The 17,181-nt window shown below is 36.1% G+C and overlaps 1 protein-coding gene and 1 pseudogene across 4 annotated transcripts; both read left to right on the plus strand.

The window, feature by feature from the left end:
* Positions 1-3,390: 3,390 nt before the first annotated feature.
* LOC114169284 (uncharacterized) lies at positions 3,391-15,814 on the plus strand. 4 transcript variants are annotated; one of them, XM_028054362.2, is made up of 5 exons: positions 3,391-3,525; positions 3,657-4,348; positions 4,720-4,792; positions 6,589-6,727; positions 7,620-8,009. In XM_028054362.2, the coding sequence occupies exons 1-5, from the start codon at positions 3,490-3,492 to the stop codon at positions 7,658-7,660; spliced, it is 981 nt and encodes a 326-aa protein (XP_027910163.1). In that variant the 5' UTR covers positions 3,391-3,489; the 3' UTR covers positions 7,661-8,009. The 4 variants fall into 4 exon arrangements, with proteins under 4 accessions (XP_027910163.1, XP_085524883.1, XP_027910162.1 ...); XM_085668757.1 differs by lacking the exon at positions 7,620-8,009 and adding an exon at positions 15,489-15,814 and having other exon boundaries at positions 3,428-3,570; XM_028054361.2 differs by lacking the exon at positions 7,620-8,009 and adding an exon at positions 15,522-15,814 and having other exon boundaries at positions 3,428-3,570.
* Positions 9,974-11,174, plus strand: LOC146881586 (uncharacterized; annotated as a pseudogene).
* Positions 15,815-17,181: the final 1,367 nt, after the last annotated feature.

The raw sequence follows: 17,181 nt of genomic DNA on the forward strand, positions 1-17,181 counted from the left end.
CCACCAAATTTCCCAAAATCATGCCTAAAACTCAAAAGTCACACTTAAATCCTCAACCAACCACGATGTTAAAATCGAACCACACTTTCTCTGATTAGACCCCCACACACCATAATCACTCTTAAGAAATGCACAACTGAAATAAAAAAAACCGATTCCAAAATGGAAACGAATAGAACATCGTTACATGGAATGAATGCGAACGGAAAAAATAGAACGTGGAGAAAGAAAAAAGATCTTAGGTTGTGTTTAATGGATTTGAGGAAGAGTGTGAAGATGTATTTATATAGATTTGAGTCGATGAATATATGTGTTGTTTTTAGTAAATTTAAAAAGTGAAGTGAATAGAGTTTGAGATACATTTTATGATAGTTAGTGAATAATTTGAGTGACATTATAGATAAAATAAAAAGTTATAATAGATAAAAATTCAAAATTACTAAAATAACCTTATTAATATAAGAAGTAATTTTTAAATTAGTCAAAATATTAAAATTTAAAAACTATTATTTGATAAATTTAAAAAATTTAAATTATATTAAATTAGTATTATTATTTTTATAATAATTATGTTATTTAAAATTATTATTAATAATTTATTTCATTATTATTAATTATTATATAGATAAATTTTATTATTTATTATTATATCTAATTACTGCATATTATTTATTATCATTACATATATACATATATTATTAATAATAATAATATTTATTATATACATAATTAATTATTATATATTATTATTAAGTATTATATTATATATGTTATTAATAATTATTATATTGTTATGTACCGGTTACTATAATATATATATAATAATAATAATAATAATAATAATAATAATATATAATTTGTGATCGTAAGGTCCACTTATATTTTAACCCTAATATTTAAGGACTATCCCAAAATTAGTTGGGCCTAGGGCTGGCCCATAAGGTGCCAATGCCTCTAAACCAGCTTAACACTCTCACTCTCTACTTACTTTCAGAAAATCAGCTTCTCAAACACTCTCCTTTCCTTCCAACAATGCTCTGCTAAGGTTTTGAGACTCATTCGATTTCAAGTGAGTTCGACCCATTCTTCCACCCACGTAAGTTATTTTCAGTTCATACTCTTCTTCTTTGGTTTGATTTTCGTGATTCTAGCTAGGATGCATCATGATAACCCATTTGGAATCTATTTCCGCTATTTTTCCAGCTCCCAAATCTGTTCTCAAAACTGTGGTACTCGTAGCTTCAGTGTTAGGGCTTTTCTGCTAGTTTTTCCAGGTCTGGGAAGCTAGGGTTTTCTGTTTCTTGCGATTTTCTACTCGCTTTACTTTTGTTTCGTGTTTGTATGGACTGGTTGTCGTTGTGTTTGATTTGGAAAATGTTAAGGCATGATTTGATTCGAATGTTTGGATTACACGAGAGAACAATGGTGAGCACTGGTTTTCTCGCCCAAGCGAGCACGTCTCGCCTAGGCGAGACTAACAAAGGCTCGTCCAAGCTTCTTGTTCGAGTTGTCGCTTAAGCATCAAATCTTCGTTTTGAGCGAGGTATAGTCTCGCTCAAGCGAGGAGGGCTCGCCTAAGTGAGAAATGGCAGCAAGCCACTGTTCCCATTCCTCGAGCTCTCGGCTAGGCGAAGGGAGCTCGCCTGAGCGAGGGAAACCTCTCGCCTGAGTGAGACCCTTCAGCCTGAGCGAGAAGTAGGGTGAGCATGTGTTTAATTTTGTTTTCCCTCCATACTTGGATGTTTGCCATATGTTTGGATTGAGTAATCTTGTAAAGCATGAATTGGGTGAATATGTATGAGAAAAATGATTTATGGTCTGCGATGGATAAGTTCAACATGACCTTGGCATGTGACATGTATGGAATGGTTGGTTATGAAAAAGACATGGAATTGGCATGAGAAATGATTCTATATTGATTGAAGGAACATGATGTTAGTATGGTTAGGACGTAATTCCACAATAGTTTCGTGGTGGTGCATCATTGGTCAGGGCGTAATTCCATGAATCTCTAGGTGAGATCTCATAGTGGTGCCTCATTTGGTCAGGACGTAATTCCATGACCCCTGTTAGTGGGAGTTCATGGTGGTGCCTCATTTATATAATTTAGTAAGGATTCAAGGTAATGATTGCATCTCGACACTCTAAAGAGTCAATTACTCTCATGTAGAGCATACTGACTCAAGTGGTGAGAGTAGCAGGAGGCCTGAAACACTTTAAGGCTAACCTTATGCATGGGGGATGAAACACGGTAACAATTAGCTTGGTAGAGCAGTAAAGGCCACCACAAGTGCAAGCATCCGCTGAATCCGACTAATTATATGTATCCGGATAAGTCGTGTTTTGAGTCTTAGTGTATTGGTTGCGAGTCATCACATGATCAGTTTATGTATGCATCTTGGTCTATGAAAATGTATGCAATTGTATGACAAAATCACTTTCTACTTTAGCTTACCCTTTCTGGTTGTTGTATGTTTTATGTGTGGTTTTCTCTTTTTGCGATGATCCAATTTATTGATGTGAGCAGATGTGAGCAGATAATCATCAATTCATCTTGGAACAAATCCTGCTTGTTTGAGTTTTCTTTAGGGCTATAGCCCATGTATTGTCTACCGCTTGGGCAATTATTTTAAATATTGTTGACTCTTGAACTCTATTTTATATGGGCATCGTAGTGTGTCTCAGTATTTTACTTTTGGTATCTTGGATATTGTAAGGAGTAGTGTTTATACTCCATGACTATGCTCTTATATTATTCATCGTAATATTTCATTTAATTATTATCATTTAAATGGGACGATACAGTGATACTATATATATAAATATTTGAAGAAAAAAAAAGTATATTATTACTAATATTTGAAATATATGGATAGCACATACAAGATGAGGTTAAAACCGTAAAAGTATTGTTTATAGTAGCAAATCTTTGCAGTTTATGAATGATGAATTTTGTACAGTGTAAAAGTATTGTATGTATTTGTTTATAGTAGCATATCATCTTTCGAAATACTTGAATTTAGTCATTTTAATTAAATTTTGTTAAGTTTATTTGACATTTCAAGCGTATTTCATAATAACATTAAAGCAAAGATGTGTCAAATAGTATAAACAAGTCAAATATAATCATGAGATGTGAAATGCATACAAAACATCAAATAAACCTAACAAGATTCGATTAAAAGGACTAAATCCACATATTTCGAAAGATGAAGGACTAAATTCGTTCAAAGTTTCGAAATTGACTAATTCCAAAATTTGGACCAAAATCATATTTAACCCTTTCTTTAAAAATTAATAAAATCATCGATCCAAAGTTAAAAAAAAATTAAAATTAAATTAATCAAATACAGTCACACGTCAAGTTTCGGATTAGGGGTACACCACATGGAGAGAGGTGTTCATCCTAAGCTTTGTTTGATTGTGGGGTTGGGAGCAAGGTGAACATTTTATTTTAATTTTTTCCTTTGAAAACAAAACCAGGGAAAAATGAGAAGGAAGAGTGTAGGGAAACGTAGGGATGAGGCATGCGCAACTGCTCCTTCCCTCTTCGCCATTCCTTTGCTTTTGGCATCTCCCTCTCCTTTCACTCCTTTCTTTGATAATCTCTTCTTTCACGCCACTTTAACAGTTTCAATTTGTCTGATCTTAATCAGGATGAACATAACGCAACTGCGTTTGATAGTGAGAGTGACGATGTCAATTGCGTTCATCGCCGTCCCGAACCTGGACCCGAGTTTGTGGAGTCGTTGGACAGGAGCATCTGCGTATGCTGTGACGACAAACGCGAAGAGGGAGTTTTGGTTTGCAGCGAAAGGCTGTGCCCTGTCACTGTACATTCCAACTGTATCGGTTCCGAACCCAAATTCAATGATTCGGGTAACTTCTACTGCCCCTACTGTTGGTACAAGCGCGCCCTCGACACGTGCCAACAATTGAGAGAGAAATCCCTGGTCGCAAAGAAAGCTTTGTCACACTTCTTGGAGAGTGGCGCACGTGCAGATTCTGCTGTTGCACGTGCAGATTCTGCTGCTGAACGTGCGGGCCTGGTTCAGGATGGGATAAAATGTGTGGAGGAAACACAATATGAAGAGAATAATGATACAGATGAAGAAAAGGTGTCGGTGTCTGTGACGGTTAGTTCTGTGGGTGAGACCAATGATGAAGAACCCAATGTCGTTTCAGCAGAGAAAAGGAAGAACCAGAGGAAGGATCCTTCTGCAAGGAGGAAGGGTTTGTTACAACAAGAAGAGCATAAACATTGTAACACCAGAAGGAAAATTGATGGTAATGTAAAAGAGGAGGAAGTTACCAGCTCCAGGCGACCACAGAGGTCGATCGTGAAAGGGTGTGTCATTTTTCAAAACTGAAAAATCTGTTGATTTGTCGTGATTTTTAAATTCGGGGCCTACTGCCTTGATGCTGTTGTGAAAGTCAAAAACCACATAATATATGTTGTAGCTGCAATTGCTGTTTGAAACCCTGGTACTATTCAGAGGTTTAAATTGCAGTAGTGGTTGTGTTGTAAGTTGCAGCCTTTGTCAGGCGACGCGAGGCTGTTGTGGCCAATGCACTCCTCAATTGCAGCAATTGATTGATTGAATGGATGTTTTATTGATTCATTGAAATTTATTTTTTCCACTGAGATGGAGACTTGCTGTCTCAAAGCAAAGTAAAAGCGTTAATGCAAATCTTTGGTCTGTTATTTCTTAATTGCAGAATGAATCGGACTTCACTGCCTGCAAAGCGCAAGAGATTACTTTGGACCGTTGAAGAAGAAAAGGTTCTGAAGGTATAAGTTTCATAAAAGTCAAGCTCTGACAATGTGAAATGGGTTAAAACTTCAAGCCAATGCTTTGATTTCAATATATACCTTAGTTGGCAGATATATATAATGTATCTCCATTTAAGTAGATGAGTCTTAGTTTGTGAGAAATAGACGTATTTGCATCCCATAATCAAGCCAAGAGCATACACGTAAACTGTGTTAGGTTGGGCTGAAAAAGGAAACCTAATTATCATATCTATTTAACAACCTTTGAGAATGGTTTTACAGAGGCTGTCCATCAATGTAAATGTTAGGATATTAGAAATTACTTAAGTTGGTTAGAATATTAATGAGCGAGTTAGTTATATATCAACAGGATGAAATATATAGATTGAAATTTGTTGCTATTGTAAGTTGAGTGGATAAATCCTTTGTGAAGTGGAAACCCTTGAAGAAGAAATTTCTGTCACATTTGTTGTTTTTTTCATCCTATTTGGTAAAAATGTTTCTTTTCTTTTTCTTTTTAATTCCTGGTTTCTAATATTAGTGAGAAAGAGGAGTGATCTAAGCCATCTAAAGGATTTGTAAATTAGTGAAACAAAGTTGCTGAGTGGACTTAGTGTATTTGAAGGTACGGGTGAAATGAACATGAGAGGGAATATTTGCGTCATGCTTGTTGCTGTGAGATTACAGGTGAATTAAGAGTCAACATGAGATAAGATATTTGGTTTGGCAGGTTTAGTTAAAATTCAATCAAGAATCATTCAGGGCTATGGTGGGATGTAATTTTTTTATTATGTCTACATGCGAAATGGGATCCAAGTCGTATGGAAAAGTTAAAAGATATAAATGTAAAAGAGAGAAAGAAAGACAAGAACATGGGCTTGGTTGCATGAGTTACATCATAAACCCAATAGAACAATATGCTCCTCTAATTTGCTATCTGCAAATCTGAAAATAAATAAAATACTTGTATGGTTATGGTTGATTGTAATATTTTTGAAGACAGTTTCTTATTCTATCTTCTTCACATTTGGGGTCTAATTATGTCTTCAAAACATTACAACTAGCCCAACTATCATTGCTGAACACTTATCTGGAAATAGAATATTGAGGCAACTTTCAACATGTGCTTTTCTTTGTGCTTGTGTTTGCAATATGAGGATACAGTGTTCATGATAAGTTGCTATGTTGTTATGTCTATCTTTTTCATTATATCTGATTTAACGTCTCTTCTTCTTGATTGATATGAATAATACTGCTTTAGTGTCATTGAAAACTGCTGTGGTGATGCCATGGCAGAAATTGGGTGACGGAGTTATAGCTTGCCACCAAAAAATGATAGTGGTGATGCTGGTTTTACTTGGTGGCCCATGGCCACTTTGGGTGTCAGAGTGGTCTGGCCAAGGTAGTTAAAATCAATATTATGGTTAGGATCATGAAAGACTTACAAAATCATAAATCATAGGATTGTAATTATGGTTGTCTCTTTCATTATTTTTGCAATACAATTATGTTTTTAATTTTTCTGTAAATTATCTTTATGAATTTATTGATTTCTATTTGGAGCTGTTTGCTAAGTTTCCTGCTTCCTAGTATGCATTTTATGTTTCTAAAAGTTTATTATGAACTTAAAAGTTGTAAAACTTATACATTGGACAAGGTATACAACATTAATCTAAGGTGTTTTAGCTGTTTTGGGCTTTTATTTGTCTATTATACTTTTAGCTTTGGTTCTCACGTTAGAGTAAGGAGTACTAAAGTTCTTAATAGGCTTTTATTTGTCAATTAGACTATTAGCTTTGGTTCTCACATTGCAGGAAGGAGTATTAAAGTTCTCACAAGAAAATAAAAATATCCCTTGGAGGAAAATTTTGGAGTTTGGTTGTCGTGTATTTGACAAGACTCGAACTCCTATTGATCTCAAGGATAAATGGAAGAGCATTATCTCCAAGAAAGGTATAATTTTAAATTGTAGTTGTAGTTGATTTATAACAAGTGCTATTTAGGAAATTATTTCATTTCATGTTCTACGTTTTATGCTCTTGAGACTGACTTTTTAGCTGGCAAGCGTCTTTTAAACTATATGAGAGAATTCATAAAGATGGAATTCTTATATCATACCTTTACATGGTAAACCATATACATTCCTTTCGAACAATCTTCATTGGGGTTCTTGGGATATTGGGCAAATCTTTGAATGTTCTTTCAGTGGGATGCTATATAGAGTCCCTTGTTCAATCTCTGATTTGAAAGAACATTTAGGATACTGGGCATTAACAAAATATGCCCACAGTTTGAAAGTTTTAAAAGAATTAGAAGGGTCTAATGATCACCTAAGTAAGTACTTGGGGAATCCACCCTCAAAAACTAGTTGTTAAGAGGAACTTAGCCAACCCCATATTCCAGTGAGATTTAGACACCCCATAATACTCCAGTCCCTATCAAGGTTCCAAGTTATTTAGTTGGATAATGTGTCAGGTTGTTAGCATTTGAGGAGGTGGTTTACATGACAAAGACAAATTATATAGCTTGTGTGTGCCTTAGATTATGGGGGAGGTTCATTTTGGTTATTAGTAGTGTTATTGAAAAACTGCAACGGAGGCACCATGGTGGATTTTTGTAGCAGATTTCTTGTTGGCCACCGTCTATGGTGGTGGCAAATCGGGTTTCACATGGCAGCGCATAATGGCTACCATAGGTGTCTCAAAATGGTGGTTCAGGGTGGCCATGGCAGAAATAGTGATCCATTTGATGCACTCTGCTTAAAGAAAGAAGCCTTGGGTCAGTGTGACTTGACGTGAGGCATGTAAAAACTCTAATGTCTTCTTTCTTTGTTTTCTATTTCCAGGTTATACACCCGACCCAGCTAGTCCACTAATGATTTTTTGAAGTGTTTGGTAATACAACCAAGTTGAAACCCAAACAAAATATTTTAACCTTAACCCAATGTTGCTGCCACCACATGTAAGTTGTTTCACAACACTCAGTGGAAGCCATTCAGCTGTGAAGGCTTTCCTTCTCCCACTATTGTGCTTGCTTCATGCCACCATAGCCGTGTTGCTGTCCAACTACAACACCACCAGTGTTCTGCCGCTGCTCACTGTAACACCACTGATGTTGCTCCACAACCGTACAACAAAGTCCATTTATTTTTTCAACCCCTTTAACTTGATCACCTATTTTAAGTCTTGAACTTGGTGGTGTTTTATTTGGTTTTATTTTTATTTTGATTGCTAAACTTGCAATTATTATTAATTATGACTATTTTTCATTATTTGAGTTACAATTATATTTCTACATTTTAAAATTTTTTATATCTATATATTTTATTTTAATTGTCTGCTATGCTTATACCATAACTCATTATGGCTCTCGATATATTTTCATAAAGGATTTTTGTGTTGCCAATACTTTCATTATCCATTATTGATGACACTGGTTATTAGGCCTTTTGGTTGGATAGGGAAAGCACTTTGTGACGAACTTTTGTTCGAGGAGAGTGTGATGTGGGATAATTCTTTGAATATGAGGTCAAAGGTCCGCCTAAGGGAAATGAGATAAGATTATACTCAATTCTCTTCATTCTTGCATTGTATTTACATAGATATAGAAGCATGATCACATACATCCTCTATCACCATTGGGCTTAGGCTCAACACTATGGGGCTAGAGAGTGATCCTCTCTTTTATATGATCATTTTTTATTTTTCCTCTATTTTGTATCTAAATTGGAGTGTATGTGAGGGATAATAGAGGGGAAACACAACTATAACTGAATAGCGTAGAAGTAGGAGGATAAGGGGTGGTAGTTGGTAGGTGTTATGATAACCAGTAGTGTCAACAGATCCGGATGATGGGGAAAAGGGACCCAATTCAGGCAGAAGGAGCAAATACAGTTAGGAAACCATCGTGGAGAATGAGGGAAAAAAGTGTGATGGGTGTGAGAGGGGTCTGGAAGTTTTGATGAATATTTGTTCCTTCTGATATTTCAAATTTCCTCTTCTTTATACTTTGCTACATTTATTAGGCACCTAGAAACTGTGATGAAAGAACAAGACAGAAAAGAAGCAAAGATAAACCCACAAGCTGACTTATTCACTATTAGCTATAAGACAACAAAGTTTACAAAGGAAATAGCTTCTTCTCACATAGGGTATTCCTTGTTAGAACCGTCGCAGACTATTAATACCAAAAGAAGACTCCCTCACACCACTCAAAAGGAAACTATTTATAGATTTTCTCAGAAATTCTCTCCCCCAAAACAACTAAGTGCATAACTCCCTTTTATGTTTAAATTTCCTTTTATAACACCTATACCACTCTTTCTCATTATTTCCCTGCCTATCATTGCCTAACATTACCCATTGTTCCCAAGGTTGAATTCTAAAAACTAATCTTTAATGATAGAAGCATCTTCCCACAAGGCTGCTTCAGACCTGCCCTCTTGCCATTGCACCAACGCTTCTTGTGGTGGCTTTTGTGCTTATACTTCCACAACTATCTACCATGCTTCACATCTTCTAAATTTAAAGTTTAAAACCCCTCAAGATCATAATCAATGTGATGTGTTGTTCTTGATTGGTGACTATGTCTTTGTTAAGCTTTAGTCATTGTTGAGATGTAATATTTTATTTATCATGTATGGGATCCCTTCTTTAGGGTTAGGGTTAGGACTGGGCCTTGACTCTTTGTATTCTGCTTATTATTTTCTTATATAAACAGTAGTAAAACAGTAATAGTGATAAGTTTTTTCACTGTTTCATTTATCTAAAATCTCTTCAAGATGGTATCAGAGCCAGAACATGAGTCTGGTTCATCTTCACTGTTTGTCACAGTGACTGTCATCGTCCGCCGTCTTCCGCAACTGTCCGCCGTCGTCCGCTGCACCGTTCGCCGTTGCCGCCGTTGCTGCCGGCGTGTATACTCCGGCGAAGTCAGGGTTAGGTGCGCCTCGAGGAGCGCAACCCATCCCTGCAAGTCACGTCACCGGAAACCTCCGCACACGCCGCCACGCTCCGCTTCTCTCCGGCGACCTTCAAGCGCGTGTACACCACGCGTCGCCTTCTCGGCGCCAGAATCGCGCCGCGCCACCGTCGTTCGTCTCGCTGGAGCCTCCTGGTCTTATATCTACTCTTGGTTCTCTGTTTCGGTGACCATATCTTGAACCTAGGGTTTCTTCTCAAAAGTTAAGTTTTTTTTTTAATGGCTTCTACGGGTGGAATGTCTCCCTCTCTATCAGCTACTCCTATTATTACCTCTGTGAAACTGAACTGGAAAAATTACTCCTCTTGGTCAGCTTCGGTGGAGTTGTGGTTTCTTGGTCAAGGCTATCATGATCATCTTGAAAAAGAGGTCTCTACTATTTCAGAGGAAGAGAAACCTAAGTGGCAGAAATTGGATTTTCAGTTGTGTGCTGTTTTATGGCAATCAGTTGAGCAAGGGGTCTTAGACATTTTGAGACCTTACAAGACATGCTTCTCTTTTTGGAAAAGGGCACAAGATATTTTTGCTAACGACATTCAACGCCTCTTTGATGCAACTCAAAGAGTAGCCTCACTCAAACAAATCAATCATGATATGGTTTCTCATATATGAAAGGCTAGGGCTGCAGTAGAAGAATTGAAGAGTTTTTTTGTGGCTGATTCATTAGAATCTATCAACAAAAAACTTGATAAGTTTTACATGGTCTTAATTCTGAGGAGCCTACACTCGACTTTTGATCATGTGCGTGATCAAGTTTTAGCTGGTGATCAAATCCCTTCGATGGACAACTTAGTTACTAGACTTCTTCGTGTACCTACATTGGTCAAAGATGAAAGTTCAACTGATGTTTTTGAAACATCAGCAATGGTAGCACCACGAGGAAGAGGAGGAGGTCGGAGCAACCGTGGAGGACGTGGTGGTCGAAGTGGGCGTCCTCCATGCTCATATTGTAATAGAATGGGCCATACCCAAGACAAGTGTTATTCCTTACATGGTTTTCCCGATAAAGCTGCTCATGTGTCCAAGTCTGATCATTCAGAATCTAGAATTTCTGATGAAGAGTACCAAGAATTCTTGAGGTACAAATATGAGAAATCCAACAATCCTGGCCCATCCTCTTCAATGTCAACTGCATGCATCTCTCAATCTGTGGAAGGTCTTAGTCCATGGATTCTTGACTCAGGTGCCTCAGATCATGTCTCTGGTAACATTTCCTCATTTTCCTCCATTTCCTCTCCCAAAAGTCCTTATTTTATTACTGTTGCAAGTGGATCCAAAGTGGCATCTCAAGGAATTGGCAAAGTTTCTTTATAACCTTCACTAAATTTAAACTCTGTTTTGTACATTCCTCATTGTCCTTACAATTTAATCTCTTTGAGTCAATTGACTCGTTCCTTAAATTGTTCTGTAACCTTTACTGCTAATTACTTTGCTATACAGGAACATGGTACGGGTCGTCTGATTGGAGAAGGACATGAGTCACGGGGACTTTATTTCCTAAAACCAAGCTCCTTAGTATCTTGTTTTGCAACTTCATCCCCAAAACTTTTGCATGATCGTTTAGGTCACCCAAGTTTGTCCAAGTTGAAGATGATGGTTCCGAGTCTCAAACACATTCAAGCCTTAGATTGTGAATCGTGTCAGTTAGGAAAGCATGTTAGATCTTCCTTCCCTAAAAGGTCTGAGACACGATGTAATTTTGCTTTTTCTACTGTTCATTCTGATATTTGGGGACCAAGTCGTGTCACTTCTTTTGGTTTTAACTATTTTGTAACGTTCATTGATGAATTCTCTTGATGTACTTGGGTTTATCTAATGAAAGAAAGATCGGAACTTTTATCCATATTTGTGTCCTTCTTTAATGAAATTAAGAACCAATTTGGGAAGACAATTAAAATTCTCAGAAGTGATAATGCTAAGGAATATTTTTCTGCTACGTTTTCCTCATTTTTATCTTCCCAAGGAATTTTACATCAGTCAACATGTCCTCATACTCCACAACAAAATGGCATAGCCGAAAGAAAGAATAGACACCTTATCGAAACTACACGCTCTCTCATGTTGAATACCAATGTTCCTATTCATCATTGGGGAGATGCAGTCCTCACTGCTTGTTTTCTAATCAATAGGATGCCTTCTTCTATTGAAAATAAAATTCCTCACTCGATAATTTTTCCAAATGATCCTTTGTATCGTGTCTCTCCACGTGTGTTTGGATGTACTTGTTTTGTTCATAATGTCTCTCCAGGTCTTGATAAACTTTCTGCAAAGGCTATTAAGTGTGTCTTTTTGGGATATTCTCGCCTTCAGAAAGGGTATAAATGTTATTCTCCCCCAACCAAAAGGTATTATATGTCTGCTGATGTTACATTCTTTGTGGACACACCTTTTTTCTTGTCCTCCATGGAGGAGAGTTCATCTGTTCAACAAGTCCTTCCTTTACCATCCTGTGATCCCTTGGTTCTTCCTGAAACTCAACCTCAAAATGCCAATGACATTGTTCAACCACCTCTTCTCACATATCAGCGTCGCACTCCAGTGACTCCTTCCTTGCCTGAAGACCCCTGTGACTCAAATCCTTCTCTACCAGATTCTCGAATCATGGATCCTTCATCCTCTTCATCTTCTCTTGACTCCGATCACACTTGGCCTATTGCCCTTCGGAAAGGTATTTGCTCTACTCGTAATCCACATCCTATTTATAATTTTGAGTTATCATCGTTTGTCTCCTCCATATTTCTCTTTTGTTTCCTCCTTGTCTACCATTAAGGTTCCTAAGAATGTTGATGAGGCACTTGGTCATCCTGGATGGCGACAAGCCATGATTGATGAAATGCAGGCACTTGAACACAGTGGGACTTGGGAACTTGTCTCTCTTCCTCCTGGTAAGAAGTTTGTGGGCTGTAGATGGGTCTATGCTATTAAGGTTGGTCCGACTGGTGCTGTAGACCGACTCAAAGCCCGTCTCGTCGCTAAGGGGTATACTCAGGTTTACGGCCTTGACTATTGTGATACTTTTTCTCTTGTGGCTAAAATAAGTTTTGTTCGTCTTTTTCTTGCTATGGCTGCCATTCGCCAATGGCCTCTGTATCAGTTGGACATTAAAAATGCCTTTCTTCATGGTGATTTGGAAGAGGAGATATACATGGAGCAACCTCCTGGGTTTGTTGCTCAGGGGGAGTCTGGGTTAGTTTGTAAGTTGCATCGTTCTCTCTATGGCTTGAAGCAATCTCCTCGAGCTTGGTTTGGTAAATTTAGTCGTGTTGTGCAGAATTTTGGATTGAAACGTTGTGAAGCGGATCATTCAGTATTTTATGGTCATACTTCTCCTGACAAATGTGTTTATCTTATGGTTTATGTTGATGATATTGTTATCACAGGAAAGGATATCACTAGAATTGCTCAATTGAAGAACCATTTGTTTAGCCACTTTCAGACCAAAGATTTGGGTCGTCTTAAATATTTCCTTGGTATTGAAGTGGCGCAATCAAAAGAAGGTGTCATCATTGCACAGAGAAAATATGCTCTTGATATTTTGGAAGAAACAGGTCTGACAAATTGCAAGCCCATTGATAGCCCTATGGACTCAAATAAAAAATTAACAAGAGATCAAGGGGAACTTTTCTCAGATCCAGAGAGATATAGAAGGTTGGTTGGAAAACTCATCTACCTTACTATAACAAGACCTGATCTTTCTTATCCAGTGGGAGTTGTTAGTCAATTTATGCAAAATCCCCACATTGATCATTGGAATGCTGTGATTCGCATTCTCAGATATGTAAAAGGGAACCCAAGACAAGGATTGTTGTATGAGAACAAGGGAAGTACTCAAGTTGAAGCGTATTGTGATGCAGATTGGGCTGGTTGTCCAATTAATAGAAGATCTACCACAGGGTATTGTGTATTCCTTGGAGGGAACCTTGTATCTTGGAAAAGTAAGAAACAAAGTGTTGTTGCTCGATCTAGTGCAAAGGCAGAATATCGATCTATGGCTCTAGCTACATGTGAACTAGTATGGATTAAACAACTCCTTGAAGAGTTGAAATTTTGTGAAAATGAGCAGATGAAGTTATATTGTGACAACCAAGCAGCCCTTCACATTGCCTCCAATCCGGTGTTTCATGAGAGAACAAAGCATATAGAAATTGATTGTCATTTTGTTAGAGAGAAATTACTATCCAAGGATCTTGTTACAGAGTTTGTCGGCTCTAATGAACAACTTGCAGACATTCTGACTAAATCTTTAAGAGGGTCTAGAATTCAATTTATATGTTCCAAGCTTGGAGCATATGATCTATATGCTCCAGCTTGAGGGGGAGTGTTGAGATGTAATATTTTATTTATCATGTATGGGATCCCTTCTTTAGGGTTAGGGTTAGGACTGGGCCTTGACTCTTTGTATTCTGCTTATTGTTTTCTTATATAAACAGTAGTAAAACAGTAACAGTGATAAGTTTTTTCAGTGTTTCATTTATCTAAAATCTCTTTTCAAGAGTCATATCGCCAATTATCTGTCAACTCTGAGCGTAACGGAAGTTGGGTATGTGCTATTTTGGCCCTTTCCATGTTGCGCAACACATTGAATCCATTGCATATAGGTTGGCTCTTCTACTCCAATCTTGCATAAATCCGGTGTTTCGTGTGTCCTTTTTTGAAGCCTTGCATGGGAGACCCTTCAGCCCAATATGTTCCTTCACCATTGTTGTCTACATCAAAGGAACTTTCAGCCTGTCAAACTCCTTGATATCGCTGAGTCAAGGTTGATAATTTCTGGCAGGTTCAGGTGCTTGTCTAGAGGGATGACATCCTCACCCTAACTTGGGAATTTTGGGATCATTTGGAGGAGTCATACTCTTACTGACCTTGAGGACAAGGTCTGTTCCAAATAGGGGCGACTGATATGCTCCGCGCTCAACAGGATGGGACCTAAGACTAACAAGTGTCAACAGATCCATCCAGATGATGGGGAAAAGGGACCCATTCGGTTAGAAGGAGCATACGCACTAGGAAACCATCACGGAGAATGAAGGATAAAGCGTGATGGGAATATTCTCTCTGATAGAGGGCCTAATTCCACAAGACCCACTAGAAGGAAGGATCATTAAACCTAGAAAACTTAGATTATATTTTAACCTAATTTGTGAGCTAGACTCTGTCATGATAGAGATCTTTTTTCTTTTATTATAAAGGACAGGTGTCACTCCTTGATGAACCCACCCAATGTAGACCAGCTTTCTGAATAAAATGGCAGAGAAGAAAGAATGAATATTTCGTTTCACTGTTTTTATCTTTTATTCCCAGTTCCTTGTATCACTCTTCCTCTGATATTTCTGATTTCGTTGTCTCCGCACTCTTCCGCATTTCTGCCTCTTTCTTTAAAAGGTCCCTTTCTGAGAAATAAAGTTCTGTTCTGCCATTTTAATTCCAGGAAATCAAAATATCCGTTTGCTGTTATTTTCTTATTGAATTATAAGTTGACCATTGCACTAGGTAAGAATTGATTCAGAAACTGTAAGTATCAATAGATATCTAATAAAACACCGACACATTGCTCTGTTCTTTTTTCCATAATCTTCCACTCTATCGGTTGAATCCTATCAGTAGTCTGAACGTTATTAACACATGGGATGTGAGTGGTGAGAGGGGAACACATAAGAATAAAAGGAAGAGGACTAAAACTGATATTTGCGGAAATATAGCCGTAACATAAGTTTTTGGATGCTACTGTTTTCAGGTTATTTGAATTAGTATCATGGTCACTATGCAGGAATTTAGTAGAACGTTTGCATGGAGATTCTTCTGAGCATCTATTGAAACCTGGGTTCTTGCATGTTATTTTGGCAAAAAGTGGAGCAACGATAAAAGATGCAGATGAAATTTAAAGACACATAATATATACTGTATTCAGTTCTGTTATTATTGCATGGTCTCCGATATCTGTATGCAATTTCATTCTCATTTGCCAAAACCATAGTGCCTCTATATATTTTTTGGACGAAGAATTATAAAATCAGGATGGTCAAGCGACGACATGTCCTCGTCCACAAAATTGTGATCAAACTTGTCTTTGTTTTCAGTTGCGTATAGCTGGATAAGCCTGCACGTTCTCGTTGAGATTGGGTTGATAATGTTTCATTCAAGTTTATGATGTTCCTAGGTCAAGTTGAGGTTGATTGATGACCTCATAAATGAGGTAGACTTGTTAATAGACAAATATAGTACTTCTCAAAAGATTTTGATAATTTCCACTAAACTTGAATGTACACGATTATTAGGATAAACAACCTTCGGGCACAATAGAAAAGTAGAGAAAATTTGTTTTTATAATGTGACTCAATGTAAACAATTAATTATCTTTTAAGTAACCTTTTGAAAGATTTCGTATAATAAACTTTGGTTAATAACTATATGTTACGAGTACACAGTGTTTGTCCTCTTATAAATAGAGATTGTAAATAAACTCATATTTGTGAGTATTATCCAAATTTATATCTATTTTGACGAAGAATCTCTACATTGACTGGGTATGAATATAGAAAATCCTTGACTTTTCAATTGAGTATAAGAATGTATATATTCGTTCCTTTTCCATCTTCATACTTATCATAATATTCGTTATTCATAATTAATTAAGTAATCTTTTATATATATATATATATATATATATATTCATACACATTTTTTATTTTTTATTTCTTGGTGTATATATATTAATACATATTTTTTATTTTTTATTTCTTGATATATATATATATATATATATATATATATATATATATATATATATATATATTTTTAAGACTCTTAATTTAAGTGTTTAATAGCATATTGCATATTCCTTTATAGGTAACATAAAAAAATTATCTTCTATAATTTATTATAATTAATTTTTGTTTGAATTGAAGAACCATTTTTGTTTTTCTAAAAAAATTTCTGTTATTTTTCTACCAATGACTATGTTGATATTTGAAAATTTTTCTTAGATCTCTAAAGATTTTTATTCTTATCATATCTTTAATTATATATTTATTTTCTTTGTGTAATTTCATTTAATAATTTTTCAAATTGTTTCTAAGACACCTTTGATAATTTTTTATTATTTTTATTTGTTTCTTTTTCTCATGTAAAATACTATTTTGATATATTTTATACAATTATTTTTTATTTTATAACTCATTATAATCATGTTGTAGTTTTGTTACTATAATTATATAAATAAATTTTGTTTACTATAATATAAAAATTTAATGTAAATTTATTGTAATTTTCATGAATGTTTCTTTTTTATTGTCCTTCAACATATATTGAATTTCAAAAGAGAAAAGATCTATGTTAAAATTTTATTATTATTAGTTTAATATTTATTCTTTGCGTGATTTTATATTATAATTTTTATTAGTGTATAAAAAAGAAATTCATTGAAATTT

This window comes from Vigna unguiculata, chromosome 11, assembly GCF_037176805.1.
Source record: "Vigna unguiculata cultivar grain cowpea cultivar isolate G323 ecotype 2 chromosome 11, ASM3717680v1, whole genome shotgun sequence".
Lineage (NCBI taxonomy): Eukaryota > Viridiplantae > Streptophyta > Magnoliopsida > Fabales > Fabaceae > Vigna > Vigna unguiculata.